The sequence below is a fragment of the Sciurus vulgaris genome, assembly GCF_902686455.1.
Source record: "Sciurus vulgaris genome assembly, chromosome: 17".
Classification (NCBI taxonomy): Eukaryota; Metazoa; Chordata; class Mammalia; order Rodentia; family Sciuridae; genus Sciurus; species Sciurus vulgaris.
In genome coordinates this window covers 48,720,630-48,747,670 of record NC_136478.1, presented here as the reverse complement: position 1 = coordinate 48,747,670, position 27,041 = coordinate 48,720,630, and the positions used below count along the sequence as shown (strand labels likewise).

At 38.8% G+C, this 27,041-nt stretch overlaps 1 protein-coding gene and 1 long non-coding RNA gene across 5 annotated transcripts; one reads left to right on the top strand and one right to left on the bottom strand.

Annotated features, from left to right (window-relative positions):
* Window positions 1-831: 831 nt before the first annotated feature.
* LOC306649167 (uncharacterized protein) lies at window positions 832-22,889 on the bottom strand. Of its 4 annotated transcripts, none has more exons than XM_079119926.1 (5): window positions 22,035-22,889; window positions 19,751-19,966; window positions 6,840-6,966; window positions 6,370-6,462; window positions 832-4,995 (listed from the first exon to the last, which is right to left on the bottom strand). In XM_079119926.1, the coding sequence occupies exons 2-5, from the start codon at window positions 19,820-19,822 to the stop codon at window positions 2,654-2,656; spliced, it is 2,634 nt and encodes an 877-aa protein (XP_078976052.1). In that variant the 5' UTR covers window positions 19,823-19,966; window positions 22,035-22,889; the 3' UTR covers window positions 832-2,653. The 4 variants fall into 4 exon arrangements, with proteins under 4 accessions (XP_078976052.1, XP_078976050.1, XP_078976051.1 ...); XM_079119924.1 differs by lacking the exon at window positions 22,035-22,889 and adding an exon at window positions 21,852-22,025; XM_079119925.1 differs by lacking the exon at window positions 22,035-22,889 and adding an exon at window positions 21,911-21,978.
* LOC306649206 lies at window positions 16,239-19,967 on the top strand. Its single transcript, XR_013760609.1, has 2 exons — window positions 16,239-16,357; window positions 19,482-19,967. It is a non-coding gene; the product is annotated as an uncharacterized lncRNA (long non-coding RNA).
* Window positions 22,890-27,041: the final 4,152 nt, after the last annotated feature.

The following is a 27,041-nucleotide window of genomic DNA, read 5'->3' as shown; positions in this document are numbered from 1 at the left end:
TCACTGTCTTTACTTGAGAGGAGAAAGATAGGTTAACAGTATGCACCATATTGGAAGAATCACCATACGCTGTGTTGGGGATAGTTATAGACAGTGCTAGGTGAGTAACTGGTTATCATTGGGATGGGCAAATAAGTGGAGGGGGATCACAAGACACCTGCTCGAGGTGTAATAAAATCAGCTAATATTTGGATTAGGTAGGATATGCCAGTGTTCCCTATTCTGAGATTGTATTAAGTGGTCATCAGACACTGGAGTATGGAAGCTACCAGACATTGTCACAAAAGGGATGAAGTAACAGACATGCTGGAGTGAAATAATTGGGGGAAAAGTAATAAGATCCACAGGTACTATTTCCAGAGATTAAGTAGGGGTGACACATAAAAAGGAGATAATAGAGTGGACAGACATTATTCTGAGGTGGGGAAAGGTGACTAGCACACTTCTGAAAGGCCAGCAGCCTCTGTCCTAAGTTGGGGGATAATGGAGGATCACAAGACATCCTAAATTGGGGAAACGGTAGTGAAGTCTTAGCTGCAGTGCTGGATAGGGTAGAAGGAGGTAATGGTCAACAATGTGCTAAGATAGGGAAGGTCATTTGGTGCAATGTCAGACACAGTGAAGGCAAAGCGTGAAGAGTTAAAATGTGGATGAGCAGATACTGGTCTGAGTGAAGATAATGGGATGTATCATGAAGCACTGCCCAATTAGGAGCCAGGGCATTAAATCCCCAGCTCAATGAATGACTCAATGAATGAGTAAATAAAAATAAAATAAATCCCCAGCCTTGCTCCCTTGATCAGGTTGTCCCTTGGTCTTCATCCTTACCTCTTCATATTGCCCTTCACAAGGACAAGATCATCTCTGCACAGCCAATTTTCCAATCTTCGCATCACCAGTGGACTGGCCCTAGACAAATTGTTCTGCTGGCTCCAGGTAGGCCATCCAAAGGCTGAACATCAGAACATGCTCAAGCATCTGTGAGCTTCTGCTACCCATCTTGGGTTGGTCAACTAATTTGCAAGATGCACCCCTGCCTACCCTTGGCCCCTCCATACTGTTGGCTTTAGGCACATTCATCAAGGCAGGATAAGCAGGTCTACAGATGGGATTCTTTGGTGCTAGAACCCGGCATTTTGGGAAGTAGAACTGTGAATGCAGGGGCTTCAAAATCAGTGGGATTTCAAAAATCACTCTGGAGCTGACATTTTGGAATTTTAGAATTGTGGCAGGGAATCCTGGAATTTCCTATACCTCAGTTTTCCCTTCTTTAAATGGGTTAGTATCAAGAAAGTTTATAATGACTTTTTAGCTTTAGGGCTAGGAAGGGAGACAGCTCAAGTAAACACTAAAGGTGGAAATGCCTGCCATGCTGTAAGCAAGCTAGTTCTCCCTAGTGGAGCCTCATATGCTGCAATACAGAAAGGAACTGAGGGAATCTGGGGTAAGCAGGGATCAGTACTCCATAACATGCATTTGTGGAATGCCTGCTGTATGGCAGACATGGGTCTAAGCTCATAGTGGTGAAGGAAACAAAAAAATTCTAGCGTGGGAGCCACAGACAAAAAAGCATGATAGACAAGGCAACATGTCATATGTGCTATGGATAAAGATAAAAGAGGAAGGTAGAGGGGGCTTGGGTTTTAACCAGACAGGGAAGGGCTGCGGGGAGGTGTCACTGGAGGAAAGGCAGGAAGGGGCAAGCTACACAGATATAATGAGGCACTGCACATGCAAAGGCCCGGGATGGGAACTAAACAAATGTTTAAGGCACACCAGGCAAAGGTCTTTGTGGAGTGCATGCCGTGAACATGGACACAGAACAGTGAACATCTGTTGGGCTTTGTTATAAGTTAGTGATTTGTTGTCATATAAATTGAGTCATTAAGGAAGACAAATTAAGTGTGAAAAACTGTGACATAAGGGAAACTTAATTTGACCCAGATGGCCTGAGAATTCTCACCTCTAACAGAATTCCTGAAGGTAGTGGGAGTTCAAAAGACACTATGCTGGGTGACGGATCTGAGGCTCAAAGACACTACAGGTAGCTAACAAGGGGGTTACGGGTCCTGTGCTCGATGACAATGATAAGTCCACATGCACTCTTGATTTTTATGTCAGTATAGGTAAGGAATTTTATTTTTATTATGGTATCACTTCCTTGACAGAAGTAGCAATGGTGGACTGAATATGCACAAATATGTTAGCTTCAACCAGAGAATGAAAAACCCCCACGACTGTTAGATGTGTTCTGCAGGAAACAACTTACAGAACCGAGGACATATCACCATCCTCTATATTGGGTTGTTTTCCCATTGAATTTGCTGGCATTGTCCCCAGTCCACCAACAGGATTATCATGATTATAGCTTTATCCTTCCTATGAAGAATTTGGTACCAGTGTTCTACTGTATTTTTCTTGAGAAGGCTTCTTCTAAAGGATCAGTTCCTTCTCAGTATGTATGCCCCAGGATTTAACAATGCTGATGCCAATGCAGAATCCCTCCCCAACCCATCCAGTTCCTTCTCAAAGGTCCTCTTCTAAACAGTAAAGTGTCACATTCTGATATGGGTATTTCTACTTACAATAATATACATATTATTCCATTGCATGGATTCAATAGTCATGTCCTCAGGGAAGTTTTTCTTACTGTTTAAGTGTGAATACTCTGGTGCACATTGAGCACTGATCTCTGAACAAAGCCTTTCCCACAGACTACACACTTATAGGGTTTGTCTCCAGTGTGTGTTGTTTGGTGTTTATTCAAATTTGACCTGTCAGTGAAGGCTTTGCCACATTCGGCACACACATAAGGCTTCTCACCTGTGTGGATTCGCTGATGCACTTGGAGCTGAGATTTCTTAGTGAACGATTTCCCACAGTCACTGCATTCATAAGGTTTCTCTCCAGTATGAATTCTGTGATGTGTAATCAACTCTGACTTCTGTCTGAAGGTCTTCCCACATTCGGAACAGATGTAAGGCTTTTCTCCTGTGTGGGTTTTTTGGTGCTTACTGAGATTTGACCTGCCACTAAAGGCTTTGCCACATTCAGCACACACATAGGGTTTCTCACCTGTGTGAATTGGCTGATGCACAAGGAGCTGAGACTTGGAGGTGAAGGACTTCCCACAATCACTGCATTCATAAGGTTTCTCTCCTGTATGAATTCTTTGATGAGTAATGAAGTTCGATTTTCGGATGAAGGCTCTTCCACATTCAGTGCATACATAGGGTTTCTCCCCTGTATGAATTTTCTGATGTACTATTAGTATTGATTTCTGGTTGAAGGCTTTCCCACATTCATGGCATTCATACTGCCTCTCTCCAGTGTGAATTTTCTGGTGTATATTGAGGTGTGACTTCTGGGTGAAGGCTTTTCCACAGGTACTGCATTCATAAGGTTTCTCTCCAGTATGGATTCTCTGATGTGTAATCAAGTCTGACCTCTGAGTAAAGGCCTTTCCACATTTAGAACATACATAGGACTTTTCTCCTGTGTGAGTTTTCTGATGTGTGATGAGATTTGACCTGTTGGTGAATGCCTTCCCACATTTATTGCACATGTAAGGTTTTTCTCCTGTGTGAATTCGTTTATGCACATGCAGTTGTGACTTGGAAGTAAAGAATTTCCCACAGTGACCACATTTATAAGGTTTCTCTCCAGTATGAATGATCTGATGTGCAATCAAGTGTGCCTTCTGGATGAAAGCCAGCCCACACTTTGTACACACATATGATTTTTCTCCTGTATGAATTCTCTGATGCACTGTGAGTGCTGACTTCTGAGTAAAGGCTTTTCCACAGTCACCACATTCATAAGGTTTCTCTCCAGTGTGAATTCTCTGATGAATTATTAACTCTGACCTGTAAGTAAAGGCCTTCCCACATTCAGTACATATGGATGATTTCTCTCTAATTTGAACTTTCTTATGTGTAACGAAGTTGGAACTATTGTTGAAGACCTTCCCATATTCGGTATATGAATAGGGCTTCACTCTTGTGTGAATTCGTTGATGTACCTGGAGTTGAGACTTGGAAATGAAGGCTTTCCCACAGTTACTGCAGTCATACGGCTTTTCTCCAGTATGAATTCTTCGGTGTGCAACCAAGTGTGTCTTCTGGATGAAGGCCTGTCCACATTCAATACATATGTAGGATCTCTCACCTGTATGAATTTTCTGATGCATCTTGAGTGTGGACTTTTGTGTAAATGCTTTGCCACAGTTACTGCACTCATGGTGTCTCTCTCCAGTATGAATTTTCTGATGTATACTGAGATCTGAGTTATAAGAGAAGCCTTTTCCACATTCACTGCATTCATACAGTTTCTCTCCAGTGTGAATTCTCTGATGCCTGAAGAGAGAAGAAACTTGGAAAAAGGACTTTCCACATTCAGTGCATTTATATGGCTTTTCTCTAGTATGGGTTTTTTGATGTGTAATGAATTCTGGTTTCTGCACAAAAGCCTTCCCACATTCGATACATACATAGAGTTTTTCTCCTGTATGAACTTTCAGATGTACCTTGAGCTGTGATTTCTGGGTGAGGCTCTTTCCAAATTCTGCACAGTCAAAGGATTTCTCCCCAGTATGAATTTTCTGATATTGAGAGGGTACTTGTTTATAACTGAGATTTTTTCTACATTGATTATGGTTCCATAATTTCTCTTCTGTTAGAGTATACTCATGGTCATCAGAATAGGAAGAAATTTTACTACATTCAGTAATCTTTCTACTGCTATTGGATGTATTACTTCGATAAGGACTGTATAAATCTAAATTATGCTTCAACGCATTCCCAAATGAGCCACACTCATCAAGTCTTTTGTGGGGAGGAATAATGTTTGGGCTCACATGAATTATTTTTGTAATGCCCTCATACTCATGATGACTCTTTGTAGTCAATATTTTCTTGATGAAAGCAATATCACTTAATGATTTACTTCCTGTTTGATGATAGTTCTCTATCTGGTTACCAATCTGCCGAAATTCTTCTAGAATTAAATACAAGAAAACATCACTTGTAACACAACCCCACTGCTCAATGTGGAAAGAAGGTTTTTCAGAATTCTGCTATAAGGTTTGAAACCCAAATATGTCTTCTCAAAGGAGAAAAAGGTTATTTTAGTTCAAAGAACAGCTAAAAAAAGGCTAGAGGGAAGAGTACAAATAGCTCATCCAGGTTGAAGGAAGAGAAAAGGGTGAGTGTAATTTGATGAGGAGGTTGATGATGGTATTGATAGGAAACATTCTGGCATACAATTCAACAGAGGAAATAAACTAAGCAGATTGCACTATGGACAGATGTGGGAAAAATAAGGCAAAGGACAAGATATGTTGCAGTTATATTTATGTAAACTAATGATACATATCTCTAATTTACTTTAAATTTTATAACAAAAATGTTTCTATCAGCCAGATGCAGTGGCTGTAATCTCAGTGGCTTGGGAGACAGAGGCAAGAGGATTACAAGTTCAAGACCAGCCTCAGCAAATTCAGAAGGCCCTCAAAAACTTAGCAAGACCCTGACTCAAGATAAAAAAAATAAAAAGGACTGCAGAGTGGCTCAGTGGATAAGCGCCCTGGCTTCAATCCCCATTACCAAAAACAAAGTTTCTATCATACAAAACAGTGACCTATGTGGGAGTCTTAAGCTGAAGACTATGATTAAATTCAAGCAGGTAAGATACACAGATAAAGTAGTAATAACCAGTCAGGCAGAGAAACCCTAGTCAATGTGAAGTCACTCAAGCAGCATGAGAAAGAAAGTTTGGGAAGGATGATTGATAATGTCAAACACTGTAGATACACCCAAAGGTTAAGTGACAGTGACCCCAAAATCATCAACTGGGAAATTGTGAAGAAGTAATAAATCTCATAGAGATGCCTATGGAGAACACAGGAGACCCAGACTGGAGACAAAAGTTCTGAGGCATCTCCGAGAGAAAGAAATTCGTGAGATGCAGGAATGTGAATATGTGCCACATAGTAATTTTGAAAGAAAGCAGATCCACAAATGCCTTGATATGTAAACAAAGACTCTAGGGTTACATGAAAGGTAGGAGTTAAAAAAGAATGTTAGAGAAAAAGAGCATAACAAAAAAGAATAATCTTTAATGAAACTGATTATTACTGACAGAATTCAAAAAGCCAAGGAAGACAGAAATGGCAAAGGTCAATCAGGTGGAAGGCATTTGGTTATCTGAGAAGTCAATATTGAGGACCCTCAAGCAACACAAAAAATTGAGTACCTGCCAGAAAAGCATTTCCATGCAGCTGAGAGTCTCAAGACAGCTGAGATTGGCTCTCTTGCTTTTTTTTTGTTTTTTGAAACTCCCTTATCTCCCATTTACAAGGGTGACACTCACCTGGACAGCTCTGGTGTAGACTTCCACCTTGCAGTGCCCATGGCTCCTGTCCTTGTTCCAGCATGAAAACCTCTGGCTCAGGAACTTGATACCCTGTTCATAGGAAATGACAGAGGACTGGGTCCAGCTAATTAGGTTTCAGAGTCCAATCAATCATATTGGACTCAATAGGTTTGGGTTTTTTAAAAGTATTTTTTAGTTGTCAATGGATCTTTGTTTTATTTATTTATAGGTGGTGCTGAGAATTGAACCCAGTGCCTCACACATGCTAGGCAAGCGATCTACCACTGAGCCACAACCCAATATGTTTGTTTTTAAGAAAAGTAGTCATGTATCTCTAATAGTAGGGTAATATGAAGAGTTCTCAAAGGAGATAAAGAATTCTGTATCTTGCTCCACAGAATTCACCCAAGTGAGAGTGGAAACACTCTCAGAAACCTCCTTTCAGATACCATGGTGACAATGCTTACCTACTGAGAGCAGGTGGCTGTAGGTCTCCTGCATCACATCTCGGTAGAGGTTTCTCTGAGCAGGGTCCAGGTGCTGCCATTCCTCTCTGCTGAAATCTATAGTCACATCTCTGAAGGACACTGATCCCTGCAAGGGCAAATTCCTGTTCAATGTGAACAGTTAGCTTTTGGAGATGGAAAAACTGTCTTTAGGAATATGGGACATGAGTTTTTCAGTTGTTTTTAATTTAACTCCTTTTAAAAGCTCACACCTGGGACAACATGCCAGCAACATGGCTGACTACAAACCCTAGCACTCATCCACCAACAGAGATAGTCAAAACAACAAATCCTCTACATTTTGATTAAAACAACTAAAGAAAAGTGCCAGACTACATTAAAGGAGCCATGGAAATCCTATAAAGCACAGAAGCTCAGGCTAGTCACATAAAGAACAAAAGGCAATATCTCATCTGTTCTATAATTTAATAATCATTATCACTGAGGAAGGTTCTCTTTCAGCTAGATTTAAATTCAAGTCCTGGCCTCTGTCAACATTAAGACTAACAGAAAGGTCATTATCCTCAGCACAAGAGCCATTTGAATAGTAGATGATTAGTTGTCAAATACATGTATCTCAAGACCCCTTAAGTTACTCCGAAAAATCATTGGAGACTCCAATTAACTGTTATTTATGTGGATCATACCTATTTGCATTTAATATTTTAGAAATTAAACTGAGAATTTTTAAAACATAAAAATATGGCAATGCCTCACCTCTGCCACGCCCCCCCCCCCCCCCCCCCCCCAGTAGCAGTTAGCTCAGAACTAGGAGGGACTTCTTCGTAGGGAAAGGGTAAGCAAGAGGACTCCAGCAACTATCACCACCTTGGACACCTACACTACTGGGGACTCCTGCTGTCCACACAGGTGCTAAAGCCCAGCTGATGGAGTTGCCCAGTATTCACACAGCTGTGCTCTCCCCAGAGACGAAGTGGACACTGCTCTCCATGGTTCCGTATATACTGTATATACCATCTTGCTGGGTGTAGCTGCTCCAGGGTGACAAGTCACAGTACCCTTCCATTTCTGAGGCCTTGTTGCTACTGAACCACCCCTAGTGGCACCCCATCTCCTAGGGGAATGGCTTTGGCTGAGCTGTACCCCACCCTATGGGTTGGACAACAGTGATGGCCTGCTTCCGTGGACCTGCACTAGCCACCTGGAGCCTAAGCTGGTGAGAGACACCCCTGACTGAGGAGCCCTGCATTCCAGGGCCCAAGCAACAGCTCTGCTATCCCAGAGTCATCGCTACAGATGCACTTAGTCTCACAGAACATGGGACACTGCCATGTCCCACCATCATCACTATTCAACACGTTATCCCCTGGGGCCCGAGTCACCATTGTGCCCTATTAGCTCTGAGCTCCGAGTCCTGAATTGCAGCTGCATCCTGCTTCCCAAGCCCAACTCTCTGGAGTATCCCTCCTACTCTGCAGTAGGGCCAGTGCTGTGGCCTGCCCCAGCATCCAGGTTGCATTTATAACCCAGATCATGGGCCCAGCTGCTGGAAGTGCCTCAGAGTGACAAACTGGCTTTATCAGCAATCCACCTCTGCCTCAGAGCAAAACTACACCCCAAAATCTAAGTAGTACAACAGGTTTGTGAGTCCCTGAGACTAGGGCTAGGTCAGACTCAACACAGAGAAGGACCCCTAAGCTAAGAGTCACCACTTTGGGGAAAATGAGAAAAGGAAGACCATAAAAGTCCTTGCTGCTGAGGACTCTAACAACCTATGCTGCTGTCATTCCTGCTACCAACTCCTACAGCCTAAGTCACCGAGACGCCCAGAGTATCACTGATGTTGATCAAAGCTTAAGAAACCACACAGAGACTATATCACTGAACCTTCTGGGAACCAAAGCCACCATACTCTTCCCAACCAGTACACTAAGACCCATCTCCAGGTGAAAGTCTTTCCCTACAAAAGTCACTCTATGCAGTATGGAAAAGATAATTTTTTGACCAGATTTGCAGACATCAAGAAACATGAAAAAGCTGGGCACAGTGGCGCACACTGTAATCCCAGTGGCTTGGGAGGCTGAGGCAGGAGGATCACGAGTTCAAAGCCAGCCTCAGCAAAAGCAAGTTTCTAAGCAACTCAGCAAGACCCTGTCTCTAAATAACATACAAAATAAGGCTGGGGATGTGGCTCAGTGGACAAATGCCCCTGAGTTCAAACCCTGGCATTCACGCCCCCCAAAAAAAGAAACATGAAAAGCAAAAAAAATGGCATTTCCAAAGAAACAATAATTCTCCAATAATGACTCCAAAGAAATGGAGATTTACCAACTGCCTTGAAAGAAATTAAAATAATTACCTTAAGGAGAGGTAGAGATAGAGAGATAGAATACAGATAGATAATTCAACAAAATCAGGAAAACAATTCATGATCTGAATGAGAAATTTAACACCAATAGATATCATAAAGAAGAACCCAAACAAAAATCTTGGAACTGAAGAATTCAATGAAAGAAATTAAGAACATAGTAGAGAGCTTCAGCAACACCCGAGATCAAATAGAAAAAAAGAATTTGTGAACTTGCTATGATATGGATGTGGATTGCCCCCAAGGATTAATGTGACAAAAGATTGGTCCCCAATAGGATGATATGAGAGGTGGTGGAACCTTTAAGAGGCATTGGGACATTCCTTTAGAAGGGATTAACATAGTTCCCTTGGAACCCATTAGTTCCCTCTAAGAAGAGTTGTTACAGCCAGGTGGGGTGGGACACATGCCTATAATCCCAGAGGATCCCAAGTTCAAAGCCAGACTCAGCAATTTAGTGAGGTCATAAGCAACTCAGTGAGAACCTGTCTCTAAATACAAAAAAAAAAAGTTGGGGCGCTGGGGATGAGGCTCAGCGATTGAGGGCCCCTAGGTACATTCCTCAGTACCCTCAAAAAAAGGATTGTTATTAAAGAGAAAACAATTAGTCCCCTCCTCAATCTCTACCTTCCTGCCTTGCCATGGAATCTCACTCATGCGCTCCTACCATGGTGTCATTCACCAAGATGTGACATGTATAATGTGGCCCTCATCAGAATCAGTGCCATGTAATTTGGACTTTCAACCTCCAAAACTACAAGCTAAATAAATCTCTTTTCTTCGTACATACCTAGCCTCAGATACTGTGTTATGGCAGAGAAACAGACTTATACATAAGATGAAGCAAGACCTCAAACCATAAAACTAGAAGAAAACAGGGGAAAGCGCCTTGGCATTGGCCTTGGCAATGATTTCTTGGACATCACATCAAAAACTTAGGTTACAAAAGCAAAAATAAATACACAGGACTACAAGAAACAAAACAGCTTCTTCATAGCACAAGAAACAATCAACAAAAGGTAAAGGCAACCTACAGATTAGGAAAAAATATATACAAACCACAGATGAGTTAATATTCAAGATTTATGAGGAATTCATTCAACTAAAAAACAAGAAAACATGTAACAATAAAAAAAAAATGGGCAAAGGACTTGAATAGATATTTCTCCAAAGATGACATAAAAATGGGCAAAGGTATATGGAAAGGTGCTAAACATATCTCATCAGGAAAAATGTAAATCAAAACCACTTTGAGATATACCTCACACCTGTTCAGACAGCTATTATAATAAAAAAGACAAGATACGCTGTGTAGTAACACATGCTTGTATTCCTAGTTATTAAGGAGGCTGAGGCAGGATTACAAGTTTGAGGCTAGCCAGGGGAACTTAGTGAGATCCTGTCTCAAAATAAATATTTTTTAGAAAGGATTGGGAATGCATCTCAGTGGTAAGGCACTTGCCTACCATGTGTGAGGCCCTGATTGATCCCAACTGTTGAGGGTATGAAAAGAAAGGAGTCCTTGCACACCCTTGGTGGGAACTTAGATTGGTGCAGTCACTATGGAAAATAGTACAGAGGTTCCGAAAGAAATTCAAAGTAGAATTACTATACTATCCAGCAATGCCTCCTCTGGGTACATAACCAAAGTGAAAAAAAAAATCATCATTATATAAAGATATCTGCAGTCTCACACTCCCATTTGCATTACATTGTTGATAGTAGCCAAGATAAATAACCCAGGTGTTCATCAACAAATGGATCAAGAAACTCGTATGTGTGTATGTTGGGGATCCCACTAGTCAGATTTCAGAGTTTTTGTAGATTTTGAAATATTTGCATAGACTTTAGCATCTCTAACCCAAAAACCTAAAATCCAAATTTTGGAGCATTTTGGATTTTAGAATTTTGGACTTTATGTGCTTAACCTGTAAATGGAATATTACTCAGCATTAAAAAAGCAGTAAATCCTAACATATGTCACAACATGGATGCACCTAGAGGACATTATGCAAAGTGAAATAAGCCATACATACAGTGAAAAATATAGAATGATCTCACTTTAAAAACAAAAAGGTCACCAGGTGTGGTAGTGCATACCTGTATTCCCAGCAACTCAGGAGGTCTGCAAGTTTGAGGCCAGCCTTAGCAACTTAGAAAGACGGTGTCTCAAAATAAAAAATAAAGAGGCCTGGAGATGGAGCTCATTGGTAAAGTGCCTTGGGTTCAGTCACCAGTACCTAGTAGCCCAACCCCCCCAAAAAGTCAAATATAAGACAGAGAATATACCAGTAGATGTCAGGGTTAGAGTGGAGAGGAGGAAATGGGAGATGTAGGTCAAAGGATTAAAAAAGTGGTAAATACATATGCTAAACAAATCTAAAGGCCTAATGTATAACATAACCATAATTAATACTGTATTGTATTCAGGAATTTTGTTAAATGAGTAGATTACACAGGGGTTGGGGGCAGAAGGAAACAGATAACTGAGATGATGAATGTTAAATTTGTTCCGCTACAGCAACTGTTTATTGTGTGTGTGTGTGTGTGTGTGTGTGTGTGTGTGTATGTAAAATATAATACAATGATCTCATGTTAATTATATCTTAAATACATAAAATGAACTTTAATTTAAAACAAAACTTAAGGGCTGGGATTGTAGCTCAGTGGTAGAGTGCTTGCCTAGCATGGATGAGGTAGTAGGTTCAATCTTGGCACCACATAAAAAGCAAATAAATACAAAATAAAGGTAAAATTAAAACAAACAAAAACCAAAACTTAAAACTCACCTTCATTTTCCTAATATTTTACTATGAAAATTTTTAAAGTTTGAAAGAATTCTATAGTTCACTTACTCTACTTTATCACACATCTACCCATGTTTTTAATCTATCCATTGATCTACCTTACATTTTGGTGCATTTCAAAGTAAATTGCAGACATCAGTACACTTCCACCTAAATATTTTTTAATGAAAAATCATTAATATTTTCAGGTAAAATTATTTTAATACATTTGCCAGTAAAATTTATATGTAATCAAATGTATCAATCTTTAGCGTGGCATTTAAAGTTTTTTTTTTTAAACCATTTTTTAGACATTGACAGACCTTTATTTTATTCATTTATTTATATGTGGTGCTGAGAATCAAACCCAGTGCCTCACACATGCTAGGCAAGTGCTCTACCACTGAGCCACAACACTAGCCCCTGTTTAAAGTTTTGACCAATGTGTACACCTGTGTAATCTAGGAACTTTAAAAGAATATTTCATACAGGCTACACATTACATTAAATATCTAGTTCTACATATTTTATGGAAGAAATAAATTCAATAAAGAATTTCTGCTATTTTATTTGTTAGTCAATAACTCATTTTTCAAGATCAGTGACTGAAATATTCTCACTTTTAGTCTCCTAGTAATTGAGTGAACAACCTCAAACACAATTTTTGAGCTATTTAGAACTAGTCCTGGGAACATGGAAATGAATGATTTATGTTTCTAATCTTCTAGTAATTTAGAAGATTTGAATATAAACAAGATTTAAATTTGAAAAAAAAAAAAGAAGTTCACTAACGTGTTGAGAAATAGATCTCTATGTGGTACACACTGAGTGCTCAAAAGAAGAAAAAGAATATTCTACATTAAGGAGAACATTTATATTACACAGAATGAAAATTTTAAGTTGGAAGATAAGAAGTCAGACTTTCCCCAGAAAAGACAAGCAAAAATACAGAGACAGGAAAATGTCTGGTAAGTTTGTGGAACAGCAAATAACTATATAAATGGAAATAAGTGGGCATGATGTATTGAGAAAGTGTTTATGGGAAAAATGATTTGGTCAGAAACAAGTAAAATTTTTTTTACTCTAAGTAAAGGTAATTCAGGTAATCAGGTTTATATATAAAATTATTTTTCTGTAAGATCTGTATTGAAGAGAACTAAATAACTGCTGAAAAAGAAGTTCTTGACAGCATGATTCAAGTTAGAGAAATTCAAACAATGGGCATTAGATTACATCAAGGGATTTCTATTATTTTGTTTCAGATGTGATAATGGCTTACTGGTTATGTTAAATAAAAAGGAAAAGTTCTCAGCTCTTAGTGGTATATATCAAAGTACTTACAGATAAAAACAGTATTTGGACTTGCTTTAAAATAATCCAACAGCTAGAGGAAGGGTGGTTTTGATAAAATAATAACAAAATGTTGATGACTACTGAAATTGTGTGATAAGTACAATAGGTACAAGAGCCTCTTATCGGCTGGAGTTGTAGCTCAGTGGTAGAGCGTTTGCCTAGAATGTGTGATGTACTGGGTTCGATTCTTAGCACCACATATAAATAAAAAAATAAAATGAAAGTCCACTGACAACTAAAAGAATATTTTTAAAAAGAGCTCCTTATATTGTTCTCTTTATCTTTGTATTTAATTTTTTCATAATAAAATGTTTAAAAAATTATCCTCCATATAAAAAAACTAATTCAGAGATGCATACTTGGAACTCCACCTGCAGTTGTACACATTTTCTTTAAAAAAAAAAAAAAAAAGTATTATAGGAAAAAAAGTTTTATAGGGACTCTGATCTGGACAGCAATTTACAGAAATACTATATAAGAAATCATTAAGGATACAGAAGAATAAATAACAGTGTCCAACTGATATTTACAAATATTGCAACTAACAATAGAATATATATTCTTTTCAGGCACCAATAGAAGAGTGACCAAGTTAGACCATATCCTTAGCCGTGAAACAAACCCTGACAAATTTAAAAGAATTAAAATAATACAAAGTATGTTCCACAGTGGAATCACACAAAAAATCAATAATGAAACTGAAAAATCTCCAAAGGAATTACAAAATAACAGCTATCTGGACCTATATTGAGTATAGGTCAATATACTCTAAATGACCTATAAACCAAAGAGGAAAATTAAAAAGTAATTTAAAAAATACACAGAACTGAGGGAGCATGAAACTACAATCTATCAAAATTGTGGGAGGTAGATAAAGCAATGCAGAGAGGAAAGTTTATAGCACTAAATGCTTAAATTAGAAAAGGTCATGAATTAATTATGTAAGCTCCAAACACCAGAAAGTAGAAAAAGAAGAGCAAAAAAAATCCAAGGCAAGATAAAAGAGGAAAATAATTAAAAAGCAAATTAATGAAACTGAAAAAAAGAGGGAAAAATTAATAAAACATAATCCAGTTGTCTGGAAACAAAATCAGTAACATTGATTTACTTTGCTGACTGACTGACTTGGTCAGTCAGACCAACAAAAATAAAAAGAAAATACAAATCCTCAATATCAGGAAATATCACTATAGATCCAGCAAATAAGGGAATATAAAAAAATTCAGTAACTTAGAAAGAAGAAATGGACCAACTGCTCAAAAATCACAAATTACAAAAAAAAAAATCAAACATTACAAAATTGATAGGATAAATAATCCTATAACTATTCATTTAAATTAATAATTTAAAAAATTCTAAAAAGGAAATCTCCAGGGAGCTGGAATTGTAGCTCAGTGGTAGAGCACTTGCCTGGCATGTGTGAGGTCCTGGGTTTGATTCTCAGCACTAATACAAATAAATAAATAAAATAAAAAAGATCCATTGACAACTAAAAAATATTTTTAAAAAAGAAAAAGAAAATAAAAGGAAATCTCTAGATCCAAGCCAAAGAATATGGAAATAAGCCAAACCTAAGAAACCTGGTAAGCAGATGGTGAGTCATAATGGGGTGTCATAGGGAAAAATGAAGGAACTTTGGATTGGGCAGAGGGAAGTGACGGGAGGGGAGAGGGTATAGGGATAGGAAGGATGGTGGACTGAGATGGACATTATTACCCTATATACATGTATGGCACCTCCAGGGTGACTCTATACTATGTACAGTCAGAGGAAGAAGTTGTGCTCCATTTGTGTACAACGTGTCAAAATGCATTCTATTGCCATGTATAACTAATTAGAACAAATTACAAATAAAATTAAATTTAAAAAAAGAAATCTACCTGCTGGGGATATAGCTCAGTTGGTAGAGTGTTGCCTTGCAAGCACAAGGCCCTGGGTTCAATCCCCAGTACTGGGAAAAAAAAAAAAAAAAAAAAAAGAAATCTACAGATGCAGATAGTTTTACCAGAGAATTCTACCTAATATTTAAAGAAGAACCAGTCTCATTTCTATATGATCTTTTCCAGAAAATAAAAGAGGAGGAACACTTACTTCCCAAATAATTTTGCAAGGCCAATGTTACTATGATATTAAAACCATACAAAGGCTGAGCATGGTGGCATACACCTGTCATCCCAGAGACTCAGGGAGGGGTCTGAGGCAGGATGGCAAGTCCAAGACCAGCCTGGGCAACTTGGAGAGACCCTGTCTCAAAAGTAAAATAAAATAAAAAGGGGGCTGGTATTCTGGGTCAGTGGTAGAGCGCTTGCCTCGTATGTGTGAGATACTGGGTTTGATCCTCAGCACCACATAAAATGAATAAAATGAATAAAGTAAAGGTATTGTGTCTGTCTACAACTAAAAAAAATTTTTTAAAAATTAAAAAATAAAAAGGGCTGGGAATATGGTTCAGTGGTTAAGTACCCCCCTGGGTTCAATACTTAGTACCACTCACACACACACACACAAAGACAATATAAAGATAAAACTACAGACTAGTATCTCTCATGAACCTGTCTGTAAATATCCTTGATGAAATATTAGCAAACTGAAACCAGCAATGAATAAAAAGAATCATGAACAACAAGTAAATGAATTTGTGGGGGAATTCTGTGTTATATTTTGTAACTACTCATGAATCTGTAATATGTGTGTGTGTGTGTGTGTGTGTCTGTGTGTGTGTGGATTTTTTTTTTTTTTTTTTTTTTTGTTTTGTTTTGTTTTGTTTTTGTACCGGGGATTCAACCCAGTTCAAGGCTGGCCTCAAACTTGTGATCTCCTATCTAGTAACTAGGATTTTGAATATGCACCACCACACTTGGCATCTAATAATATAGTAATATCAAATAAAGTAATATCAAATAAAGAGTTTTAAAAATATTTTACATAGGAGTATCCTGGATTGGCAAGACTGGAAGGTCAATCACAAGACCTACTGCACTATTCATATGAGCAAATATAAATTACCTAAGGTAAGGCTGTTGAATTAACAAGAATATAGCAGAAAATTGACATTAATTTTAAGGAAGTAGAATTGATAGAGTGTGTAAAGATAAGAAAAAGGATTTGGAATAATTCTTAGTTATCAATTTTTGATAACCTAATAGACTCCGGTGCCACAGATGAATTTAAGAACTAATGGAGGGATGGAGAAAGAAGAGAAAAAAATGATTAAAATTTTGTACACACTGACATTTATGCAAAAGGACAAATACCAAGAAGTATACTAGACATGGAGATTGAGAGCAAGTGTGGAAATAAAGATTTGGAAGTCATACACAGGCCACTGCATTCAGGGGAGAGAATGACCATGTAGAAGGATGTGAAATGAGAAAAGTATTAAAGATGTTCTTTTTTGTTGCTGTTTTTCCAAGTAGTGAGGATTGAACCCAGGGGCCTTCTACCACTGAGTTACTACACTTTTTAATTTTTATTTTGAAATAGGGTCTTGATAAGTTATCCTGGCTGGCCTCAAAATTACAGTCCTCCTGCCTTAGTCTCCTGAGCTGTGATTCTTACTGTCTTAAAAGCTGTCCTTTTTGATGTCTTCATTTAATTGTGTTCAGAGATTATAGTTTGCTCCTTTGTGATGTGCTGATTCTGGTTATGGGGCTCTCTAGAACATTATAATTTCTTTGAAAATGTTCCCTACATATCTGAAAAGAATAAACATGCTATTACCTTTTCTTTTTGTCATATACTTGCATATTTACATTCTACACACACTGAATACACACACTAAATCCCCAGCTCCCAAATTCTATGTCATCAAGAATTTCATGGGGAATCAAGATGTCATGTTAGCCTGGAATATAGCTTTGACACCTCACCAAAAGAGCTTCTTACAATTTGTCCAGGAAGAAATCTCCTCACACATATCCCAATGTACAAAGCAAAAAAAAAAAAAAAAAAGAAAAGAAAAAGAAAGAAAGAAAGAAACAGGAGGAAAAAATCCACCCCAAATTCAAGGAATGCACTAGACCAATTAACTACTTGACAAGGTCTCACTGAGTTGCTTAGGGTCTCACTAATTTGCGGAAACTGGCTTTGAACTTTTGATCCTCCCGCTTCAGCTTCCTGAGCCACCGGGATTACAGGCATGTGCCACTGCACCCGGGTCAGAAAATATAGACATTTATAATGAGAAACTTAGAACATCTCTCAGCGCTGATGAGATAAAGAAAAAATTAGTAATAATATCAAAACTTCTCAATTATACTTCTTATAGATATCAAATTCTCTATCCTGAAAACAGATTTCCTTTCAAGTGCCTATGTAACACTTGGAAATACTACACATAAAGTTTGCAAAACAAAAACCATTACTGATATTCAAAAATGCAAATAAATCTCTCCACTGCTGCGAACCTAAATTTACTAAAGTTATTATTATTATTGCTATTATTATTATTTTGGTTCTGGGAATTAAACCTACACACAGTATGCAAACACTGAGCTTGGTCTTCCTAAATTGCCCAGGCTGCCTCAAATTTCTCTCCGCCTGCCTCAGCCTCCTCCCAAAAACAATCTCACAGAACATCAACATCAAACAAGACCCTCTGATAAATGGTTCAAGACAAAACCAAGACCACTGTGTATTCATGTCTGAACACAGACAAAAATCAGAACATTGTTCAAACCATGAAGGTCAACAAACATACCCTTATTCTGTTTAATAAAGTGACTGCTACTTCTTTATCATAGCTTTAGCTTCACTCCATCTTCTTTCTAGATAAAAATTATTAATTTCATAATTTTATACCTAGTCATAAAATTGCCCAACAGCAAGAAAAATGAGGGTTACCTGAGATTCAGCTGACTAAATCCTGATTCATTTGACTAAACCCTAAAATGAAATTCTAGTATTTCTTACATAGAAAAGGAAGACATGACAAGAATGTCCACTGCAATGCTGCTCATAATATGCTTTGGATTATAGCAAACATTTAAAAAATGCATAAAAGAGTGTCTAGCATACCACCTCTTGTGAAATCACAAGAAAAAAACTGTAGTTGTATTTTTACTTATATACAGAACTAGGCAATCAAAGAAAACTAATAAAATTGGTCGATATTGGAAGACATAGGCATAGAACAGAGAGTGAGGGGTGAACCATAGTCCCATCGTTCCCCTGGATTTTTCTTTTACTTTTTATTTCGTTTTTTTGGTTGCAGTTGTAGATGGACAGCCTGTCTTTATTTTACTTGTTTCTGTGTTGCTAAGGATTGAACCCAGTGCCTCACAGGTGCCAGGCAAGCAGTCTGCCACTGAGCTATAGTCCTAGCCCCTCCCCTGAATTTCTTTCACCACAATACATTTTTTAAAAATTCTCTTTCATATATATATATATATATATATATATATATATATATATATATATACACACACACACACACACACACACACTGTGGCTTCAGCCCTACAATACTTTTGTTGTTGTTATTGTTGAACTAGGGGCGCTTTATTATTGACCAACATCCCCAGCCCTTTCTATTTTTATTTTGAGAAAGGATCTTACTAAGTTGCTTAGGGCCTCACTACGTTCCTGACGCTGTCTTTGAACTTGTGATCCTCTTGCTTCAGCCTTCAAGCTACTGGGATCACGGGCATATGTCACCATGCTCAGCTCACCACAATGCTTTTCAGTGTTGCTTTTAATATTCTGCTAATATTTTAACTAAGTGTATATACTGCCTAGTCAAAAAATTAAATTGTTCCTAATAAACTATCAGAATATCATCAGAATAAGAAATATTACATTCCTGAAATAAGAACCATGTACTAATAAAAATGAATATTTAGAATACAAACTAAAGTTTTTGAAAATTAAAGCTTTGAATTAAATGTTGATAGCACTAACAAGTAGCTCAACAGAAGGGCTGGGGGACAAAGTTGATAAAGTTTCCCAGAAAGATAGGCAACAAAGAAACAGAAAACAGTGGAGGGAACAAACAGAGAACCAATATCTGAAAAACAGAAATTTCAAAAACAGAATAGAGAAAATATTTGTGCTGGGAGAGGCAGTTTGGGAATAAATGGAGAAATGCCGTCAAAATCCCATACAGAAGTGATTTCTAACCAGGAAATTTATCCACAGGTGAAGGATCAATCAATACAGTGTGATGACAAAATAAACAACAACCTCCCTTGATAGCCCACCTTTCCACTGGCACACAGCTGGCCTCTAGAGGTGGAGACATCACCTATGTTTGCTCATGACTGACAGATGAAGATTTGTTTCAAGAACAGCAAACAGAAGAGTCTGGCCAATTCTTGCAGCCTATTTGCCTCTGCTCTGATGCTCTGGTTACAGACAGAGATATCCACTCCTGGGATGATCCCACCCTCAGGATGCCTCCTTCTTACCTCACATGAGCTGTCATGATTCTCTGGAGCCAGAGTTGTGAGTTTCCGAGGTGAGATCCAATTAGTTGGCATGGTCACACTGGGTCGCAACTCTCGTTCTCTCAAGAGCCTGAGGCTTACTGCTCCTTTGTGAACTCAAGCAGAGCTGTTGGGAAAAGGTGACCTGGAGTCTGAAGGAAGATCTGGTCCAGGGCCTCCCCAGAGGTACCACAAAACCTAGAAAGATCAAGTCCACATAGTCAGTTATTCAACATTCATCACCTAAACACTTCCTGAGCTAGAAACCACACAGCAGTGGTTCTCAAACTTGAGTACACATTCAGATCATCTGGAGGGCTTGTTAAAACAGTTAAAAATTTTAAATTTTAATTTTAAGTCTCACTCTTGCAGTTTCTGATTTAGTAGGTTTAAGGTAAGGCCCAATAATTTGCATTTCTAACTAGTGCTCAGATTACACTAAAACTGTTTTTTCAGGGACCATATCCAGGAAGCAGTGCTGTGAAGGATATAAAGTCTAACAAAATGTGACAGGCATTACTGATGGTAAAATATAGGGAAAAACATGAGATTTGGAGTAACATTCCTGCAGATTTGAACTGCAGCTCTGCCACCTTTCAGCTAAGAGAATATGCAGTTACTCCAGTATTAATTTCAAAAATTAGGATGAAAATGCCTATCCTGATGCTTGTAAAGTACTCAACACTTCTCTGGCACACAAAGATCATGCAATAAATGTTAGCAAACTACCATGTACTATCAAATATTTTAATATCAAATATTAAAACTATACAAATGTTAATCAGAATAAGTAAAACAATAAATATACCACATAATATTGATCTGTATATGTGACAAAAGTGGTATTCAGTGTGCACAAAACATTGTATCAATGCTCCTAGAGTCCATTCACCTAGAACAAAACAAACTAGAACTCCATCACACACTATTCAGTAGACAAATTCCGACAAGACTAAACTTCTAAATATATGTATTTTTAACCCCCAAAGAATATTAAAATATATTTTAGCAGTATGTATTGTATAACATTGTCATGAGCTCAATGTAACTTACACATGAGAGGAAACCCAGAAGCTATAAACCCACATATTTCTGATTAGATATTTACTAATTATGTTAAATACACCATAAAAATTGCAAGGAAGATACCGATTTTTTCACTATGTGATAATAGGTTAGTTACTTCTAATGTTAAAAAATCTAGCGATCACTAAATAAAGCCTGGATGAAGAATATACAAATTCACAGAAAAGGAAACAAACAAAATATGCATTAAAACAAATACAATTTCCCTTCAGAATTGTAAAAGCTTTTTAAAAGCAATAATATCCAGTGCTGGAAAGCATTTGGGAAAATAATTATTTTATAAATTGTTGGTGGAAGCCTAAATTGCTATAATGCATTTTATTTACTTATAATCTAATTATTAAAATACACAAGTTTTCATAATAATAGTTTCAAATGTATAACAAAGCAGAAACTAACAAAAGGAAGGACAAGAAGACAAACCACCTTTCTAGTGTAAGTAGTTACCTTCTGAAATTAAGCATACAAAATTTGTAAGGAGATATGAGATACATATGTAAAATAGATGCTTAATTTGTATAAAACAACTCAATTGTTTTATGTAACGTGACATTTATGAAAACTGACCATGACATAGACCATACGACGTTTTTTTCAACCCAAGCACTGCCTGGAGACATAATTTGAAACAGAAAACCCTCTTCTGAATAACTCATGGGTCAAAGGAAAAAATAAGTAATTGCAGAAAACCAGATTTAAACAAAATAGAAATGTTACACACCAAAGGAGAGTATTAAAGAAGAGTGAAAACTAGTGAGCTGAACATTCAACTCAGGGTAGAACAGCAAGCTGACCAAAGGACTCAGTGACCCCCCACAGCTAACACTGCAGACTCCATCACTCACCACAGACTCCCATCACTGACTCCCAAATCCCAATCACGCATCTCAAAGGGCCCCATCACTGACAGGAGGTCCCGCTGTCACTGACAAACATCAACGGATGCCCCGCCCCCATTGATGAACCCAGAACCGTCACTAACCACCGCACCGCTCACATTACTAACTACACAGAATCCCTAATCGCGACCAACCAAAATCATCTGAGACTTCTTGCCATTAAAATATGGAAATATTCCTAATAGCAGCAGCGAAAAAGCCTTCATGCACCACTTCCACTTCCGGTTTGACTTGTAAAATCTCCCCTGGGGACTGTTGGTACTGCGCATGCTCCCAATTACCTTCGCTGCCACATTAAGCCAACAGTCAACATGGCGCAGACACTTCTTTGTAGACACAGTGCGGTTTCCAGAAGAGGTGCGGTTGGGCTGCAAACATGGCTGCGCCCAGTGGTACTTCACTATGTGGGCCGCCATCTTAGAAGCTTCTCTATTCCGTAGTGTAGGAGTCGGCCCCCAGCCAAGTTCCATGATGTGAGACTGGGATTGTCACCTAAAACGCAGAACTGTCGCCTTAACTGGATAGGCTTCCGGGAGGAGGGAGGTACTGGACACGGGGTCTGGAACCTTACCTTACACGTAAAAAGCTAGTTGCCCCGAGGGATACAGCGGGCAGCGAATCCAGCGAGGAAAAACCATTAGAGGAAGGGGTCGTGGGAGAAACCACAGGGAAATGAGGGGAGAAAACAGGACGGGACAATCCGCTCTGTGAAGAAACTACTCAGGGAGAAAATGGAGAGGCAAGCCGGGAGTCCGCCCCTGGGCGAAAACCCCAGCGACAATGAGACAAAAAATTGGCATTACACTTGCAGTCAGAGTGGTACAACCTTCCATGGGAGAAACCACCTCGGGAAGTAGGGTAGAAGTTGAGACATGAGGTAGAGCAGGAGCCCCTCTGGGAGATACCACCGGAGGAGGGGCGAGGAGGCGGGTCCTCCGGTCGGAAGGGATGATGGACGGAAGAAATCCGCCTTAGTTTCTCTCAGCCTCCAACCTATCTGGAGGAAAACTATAATAGGTCGTCGTCGTCATAATAATGCTTAATATAGCCAGCGTGATTGAAAACACCTAGAGAAGTGCGTGCCTCACAAGTACAAGACCCTGGGTTCAATCCCCAGCACCGCCAAAAATAAGTAAATAAATAGAGAAAACTTTGCCATTTTTATTTACTTGTAAATTAAAATGTAATGACAGTGTCTTCATTAGGTAAATGAACCCTTAAGCCGTTCCGACTCTTGGCTAGTTTCTGTATGAAAGTTCCGAAGGAACGCTGTCGTTATGAGGATAGGGGAGTTGTAAAGATCCAATTCCTTTCACCTTGTGAGCAGCTCAATGGACTTCAAAACCCGGTTTAGCTGTCACTTCTGGTCCACTTAGGACAAATAGGAAACTGCTGCTGCAAGAAAGCGGAATTCTTTAGGGTCACATTGAAATTCATGTTTGTAATTACCCTTGGAACCACTGTACAACTTCCAATTTGTTTTCCCTTAAACAAGCAGTTTCCAAATTGCACATCGGTTTAAAATCTGAGATGGTGGCCTGAAGGTCAAAGGGAGTTATGCAAAGATCATGGTTTATCAAGGTGTGTCTCCCAAAGAGAGGATTGTGAATGCAGGCTGATTCTGCATTTGCAATCTTGTTACTGGTACATTTCACCTGTGTTCTTCTAGTTGTTTTTCTAAAGCAGGTACTCAGACCAGTTGTGCAATACACCTACTAAGTTTCTAGATAGAAAGAGAACCTGGGGTTGACAGAAGAGGAAACTCAGATCCCTTGGTGAATTAAATTGGAAACTGCCTCTGGTAGAGGCTGCCATTTGCATTCCACTACTTCTCACATAAGCCTTCTTTAAACTTAATTTTCAAATCTGTTTGTTCCTCTTAGATATACATGACAGTAGGGAACTTGAGACCCCTAAATCTTCCTAACCTCCTACTGAGGCAGGCTTGATCTGTCTTTGCTAATATGATTAACCACCCTAAGTGCCAGAAATAAGGGATCTCTATTAAACACAGAGATTATGCCAATAAAAAGGTATTTTACAAAATTCAGGTGGCATTAGATATCTTAACTACAACTTATGGGAGCATCTGTGACATTATGAAAACTAAATGCTGTGGTTACATTCCTGACAACTCTGGCAATGTAACTAATATCCTTAAAGATTCACATTCCCATTAGAGGCAATGTCCTCACAGGCCTTGTCATGGTAACAACTTCTTAGCTCTTGGTCATCCGGCATCTCCTGGTGAAAGATATGCTGGTCTCTACCACCATCACCATCATCATCATCATCATCATCAACATCATCATCATCATCATCATCATCACCATCATCCTCATCATCATCATGATCACTGACATGTTCAGATGCTGGGACATTTATTGTTGTATTAACCTCATTCCAGAACTCATGTTTTCTTTTTTCTCTTGTATAGCACCTTCCTCCCAGGGGACTTAACAACCTGTTTTCTCCAAAATAGACTCATTCCGCAGACCCATCAACACTCCCACAACATTTCTAAAAGGGAAACCAAAGTGTTTGTCCCTTGTCACCCCATCTATGCCTAGAGCAGCCAGAGCAGTCCTTGCCCATTTCACCTTTCAGCACTAAGGGCGCCCTTACTCAGAGGGGAATGAGACAGGAAAAAAAGACAGAGAGTAAATGATCAGGTGGGAAAGACGAGGAGGGTTATAAAAGAATAAGAAATGGGCCTCTCCAGTTGCAATTCCCACTGAACCACTTGCTCACACCTCCCAGATCTGCACTTCCCAACACAAATGATGACACCCTGGGCTGCTCCTTCCTGACATCATCCTGTACACAGGGAAGAAAGAGAAGGTGGGGAGGGAGAGGAAACCTGGGATCTATAAAAATGTAAGACACACCACCTGCATGGGCACCCAGCTGTGGTCTCCTATTTCCCTCTGGATATGTTTGCCACCTCTGTTCTCTTTCATTAAAAAAAAAAAAAAAAAAAAAAAGTTGTTTTCTATGCTTGTGTTATGGATTGGATATGAGGTATTTCCCAATATCATGTGTGAGACAATAAAAGAAGGTTCACAGCAGACGTGATGGGGTGACAAGAGCCTTAACCCAAGCAGCGGATCCCTGGCTGAGAGCTAACTGAGAGTGGGCAGGGTCTGATGGCGGAGGGGGGTCATCGGGGGTGTGCCTTGGGTATATATTTGGTATCTGGAGAAAGGAGTGTCTGCTTCCTGGTCATCATGGGAGCTGCTTCCTTCTGCCATACTCTTGTGCCATGATGATCTGCCTCACCTGCAGCCCTGGGACATGGAAGCAGCTGTCTATAGACTAGACATCTGAACCTGGGAGGCCCTAAATAAACTTTTCCTCCTCTACAAAGTTCTTGCAGGAACTTTTAATCACAGCAGGGAAAAGGGTGACTACAACAGCTTGCCTCACCATTACTCAAGTGTTAATGTTCAAACAGGTGGAATGAGGAACCTATCCCGATTTCCAAGGTGGGTGTCAGAGCTTTATCCCTTCTCTGAAGCTCTTACTGTATTTACATTGTGAACACTTCTCACCTGACCTACTAGAAGATTCTACATTACTTTTGATCCCCATCTTTCCTAATTAATTATTTCTTTAATTAACAGAATTAACAGGATTATCTAAAAACTAACAGAAATCTTGACTTTTTTCTTACAAAATCTTTGATGATTGAAATTTCCTTGCAATAATACTTCTCTAGGCCAGCTGGCAAACCTTTGACCTCTTCCAACGGTCCCTCCCAAATCATCCTCAGCTTCTCCACACTCCCTGTGTAGTTCTGTCCCAATGGGCTGTAGGGATGCACCAGATTCTATCACATTTGTCTCTCTTCTCTTTCCTCCTCTGGGAAGTCCTTATTCCTTCACAGGTTTGGAAACTCAAGCAGAGTACAAACTCAGCTTCCTTCCTTGGATGTGTTCCCAGCTAAAGGTAATTCTCCTTTCCTCTACCCTTCAAATGGAGAAAATTCATAGATGAGACATGGAAAATGGTTAACCCTCCAATCCAAACCCATTTCTTCAGGATCATGTTGATGTTACAGGTCATATAGGATTCAATAAAGCAAACAAATGAGGGTAAAGAAAATAAATATTTATTGGCTCATGTGTGCTTTTTAAAGATTTTAACATTTATTAAGAATAAAAATCAAATATAAATTAAAACAAACTAATAAAACTATCAACTAAGTATAATGAGAAAATGTTTTTTTTTTTTTTTTACAACAATACATGTATTTATGTTTTAAACTAAGGGTTATTTTAACAGAATCAAAATGTCAAAAAACTTTCAAAGTAAATATGCTACAGTAACCTGGAGTTATGTTATTAATAAAAGGAGAATTTTTAAAAGTAAAAGAATTAGCTCTTGTAACTGAAAAGTCAATATTTGAGCTCTTGAACACAGTTCTGGGGTAACTGTCATCAAGGATTTCTCTTCCATTTGATGTCTGCTCTGATGTCCTGTGTGTTCATCACAGACTCAAGGAAACCCTCCACCCAAGTATGGTGCAAAAGCAGTTCTCTGGAACCCCAGAATTTCACACTGTTTAGTCATTTACTCAGAGAGAGACAAATTGTCGTTTGCAGCAGTCAGCTAGTTGGATAATGTCCATAGGGAGTATGTCTCCACCTTGAGCATGGTGTTCCCTTGCAGAAGTCTGAGTTATTTGCATGGCCGATCTAGATGGTAAGGTCACTCCTAAGGCACAGGAAGTGGAGCCACCTAATGAGAAGGGAAAAAAAAAAAAAAAACAAAAAAAAAACTCTTTTAGAGTCAGAAAGACACTTCCAGGAACAGTACATTTGGTTCCTTGTCAGGTCTGTTGGGTGCTTTCATCTTGCCCTCACTCAGAGTTAGCCACTCCTGTGTGTCTCATGCTTAAGTCTAAGCTGTTGAGGGCAAGCAGCAACAGAGGTTCAACCAGTCGGATCCTAAGCAACAGCAGTTAGCTGTGTGAAGAACCTTCATGGACAGGATGAGTGAAACAGAAACCAAGGTCAGCATGTAGTTCATGTTCTTTCAGGCCTTTCCAAACTCCATGAATGAAACTTGATATTTTTCAACAATTTAGGGAAATCGAACATCCCTTAAATGAAGGGACAGTGTTACTGCTTAAAATGCAATCAGGAAAGGAAGGGACAAGGGCAGGCTTTAAGATGCAACCAACTAATATGAAATTTCTGACCCCAAATGAAGCTAGATCCGACTAACATTAAGAACAAGAAGTTAAATTTTTTTCCTCATCAAAATTGTTGTATTTGGAAAGAAAA

Excerpts from the sequence above, each read along its gene's own strand:
- LOC306649167 (XM_079119926.1), bottom strand. The coding sequence starts at position 19,822 with ATGCCAACTAATTGGATCTCACCTCGGAAACTCACAACTCTGGCTCCA. Across the intron at positions 6,967-19,750 it reads ATCATGACAGCTCATGTGAG|GGATCAGTGTCCTTCAGAGA; the intron begins GTAAGAAGGAGG and ends TTGCCCTTGCAG. Across the intron at positions 4,996-6,369 it reads TCTACACCAGAGCTGTCCAG|AAGAATTTCGGCAGATTGGT; the intron begins GTGAGTGTCACC and ends ATTTAATTCTAG.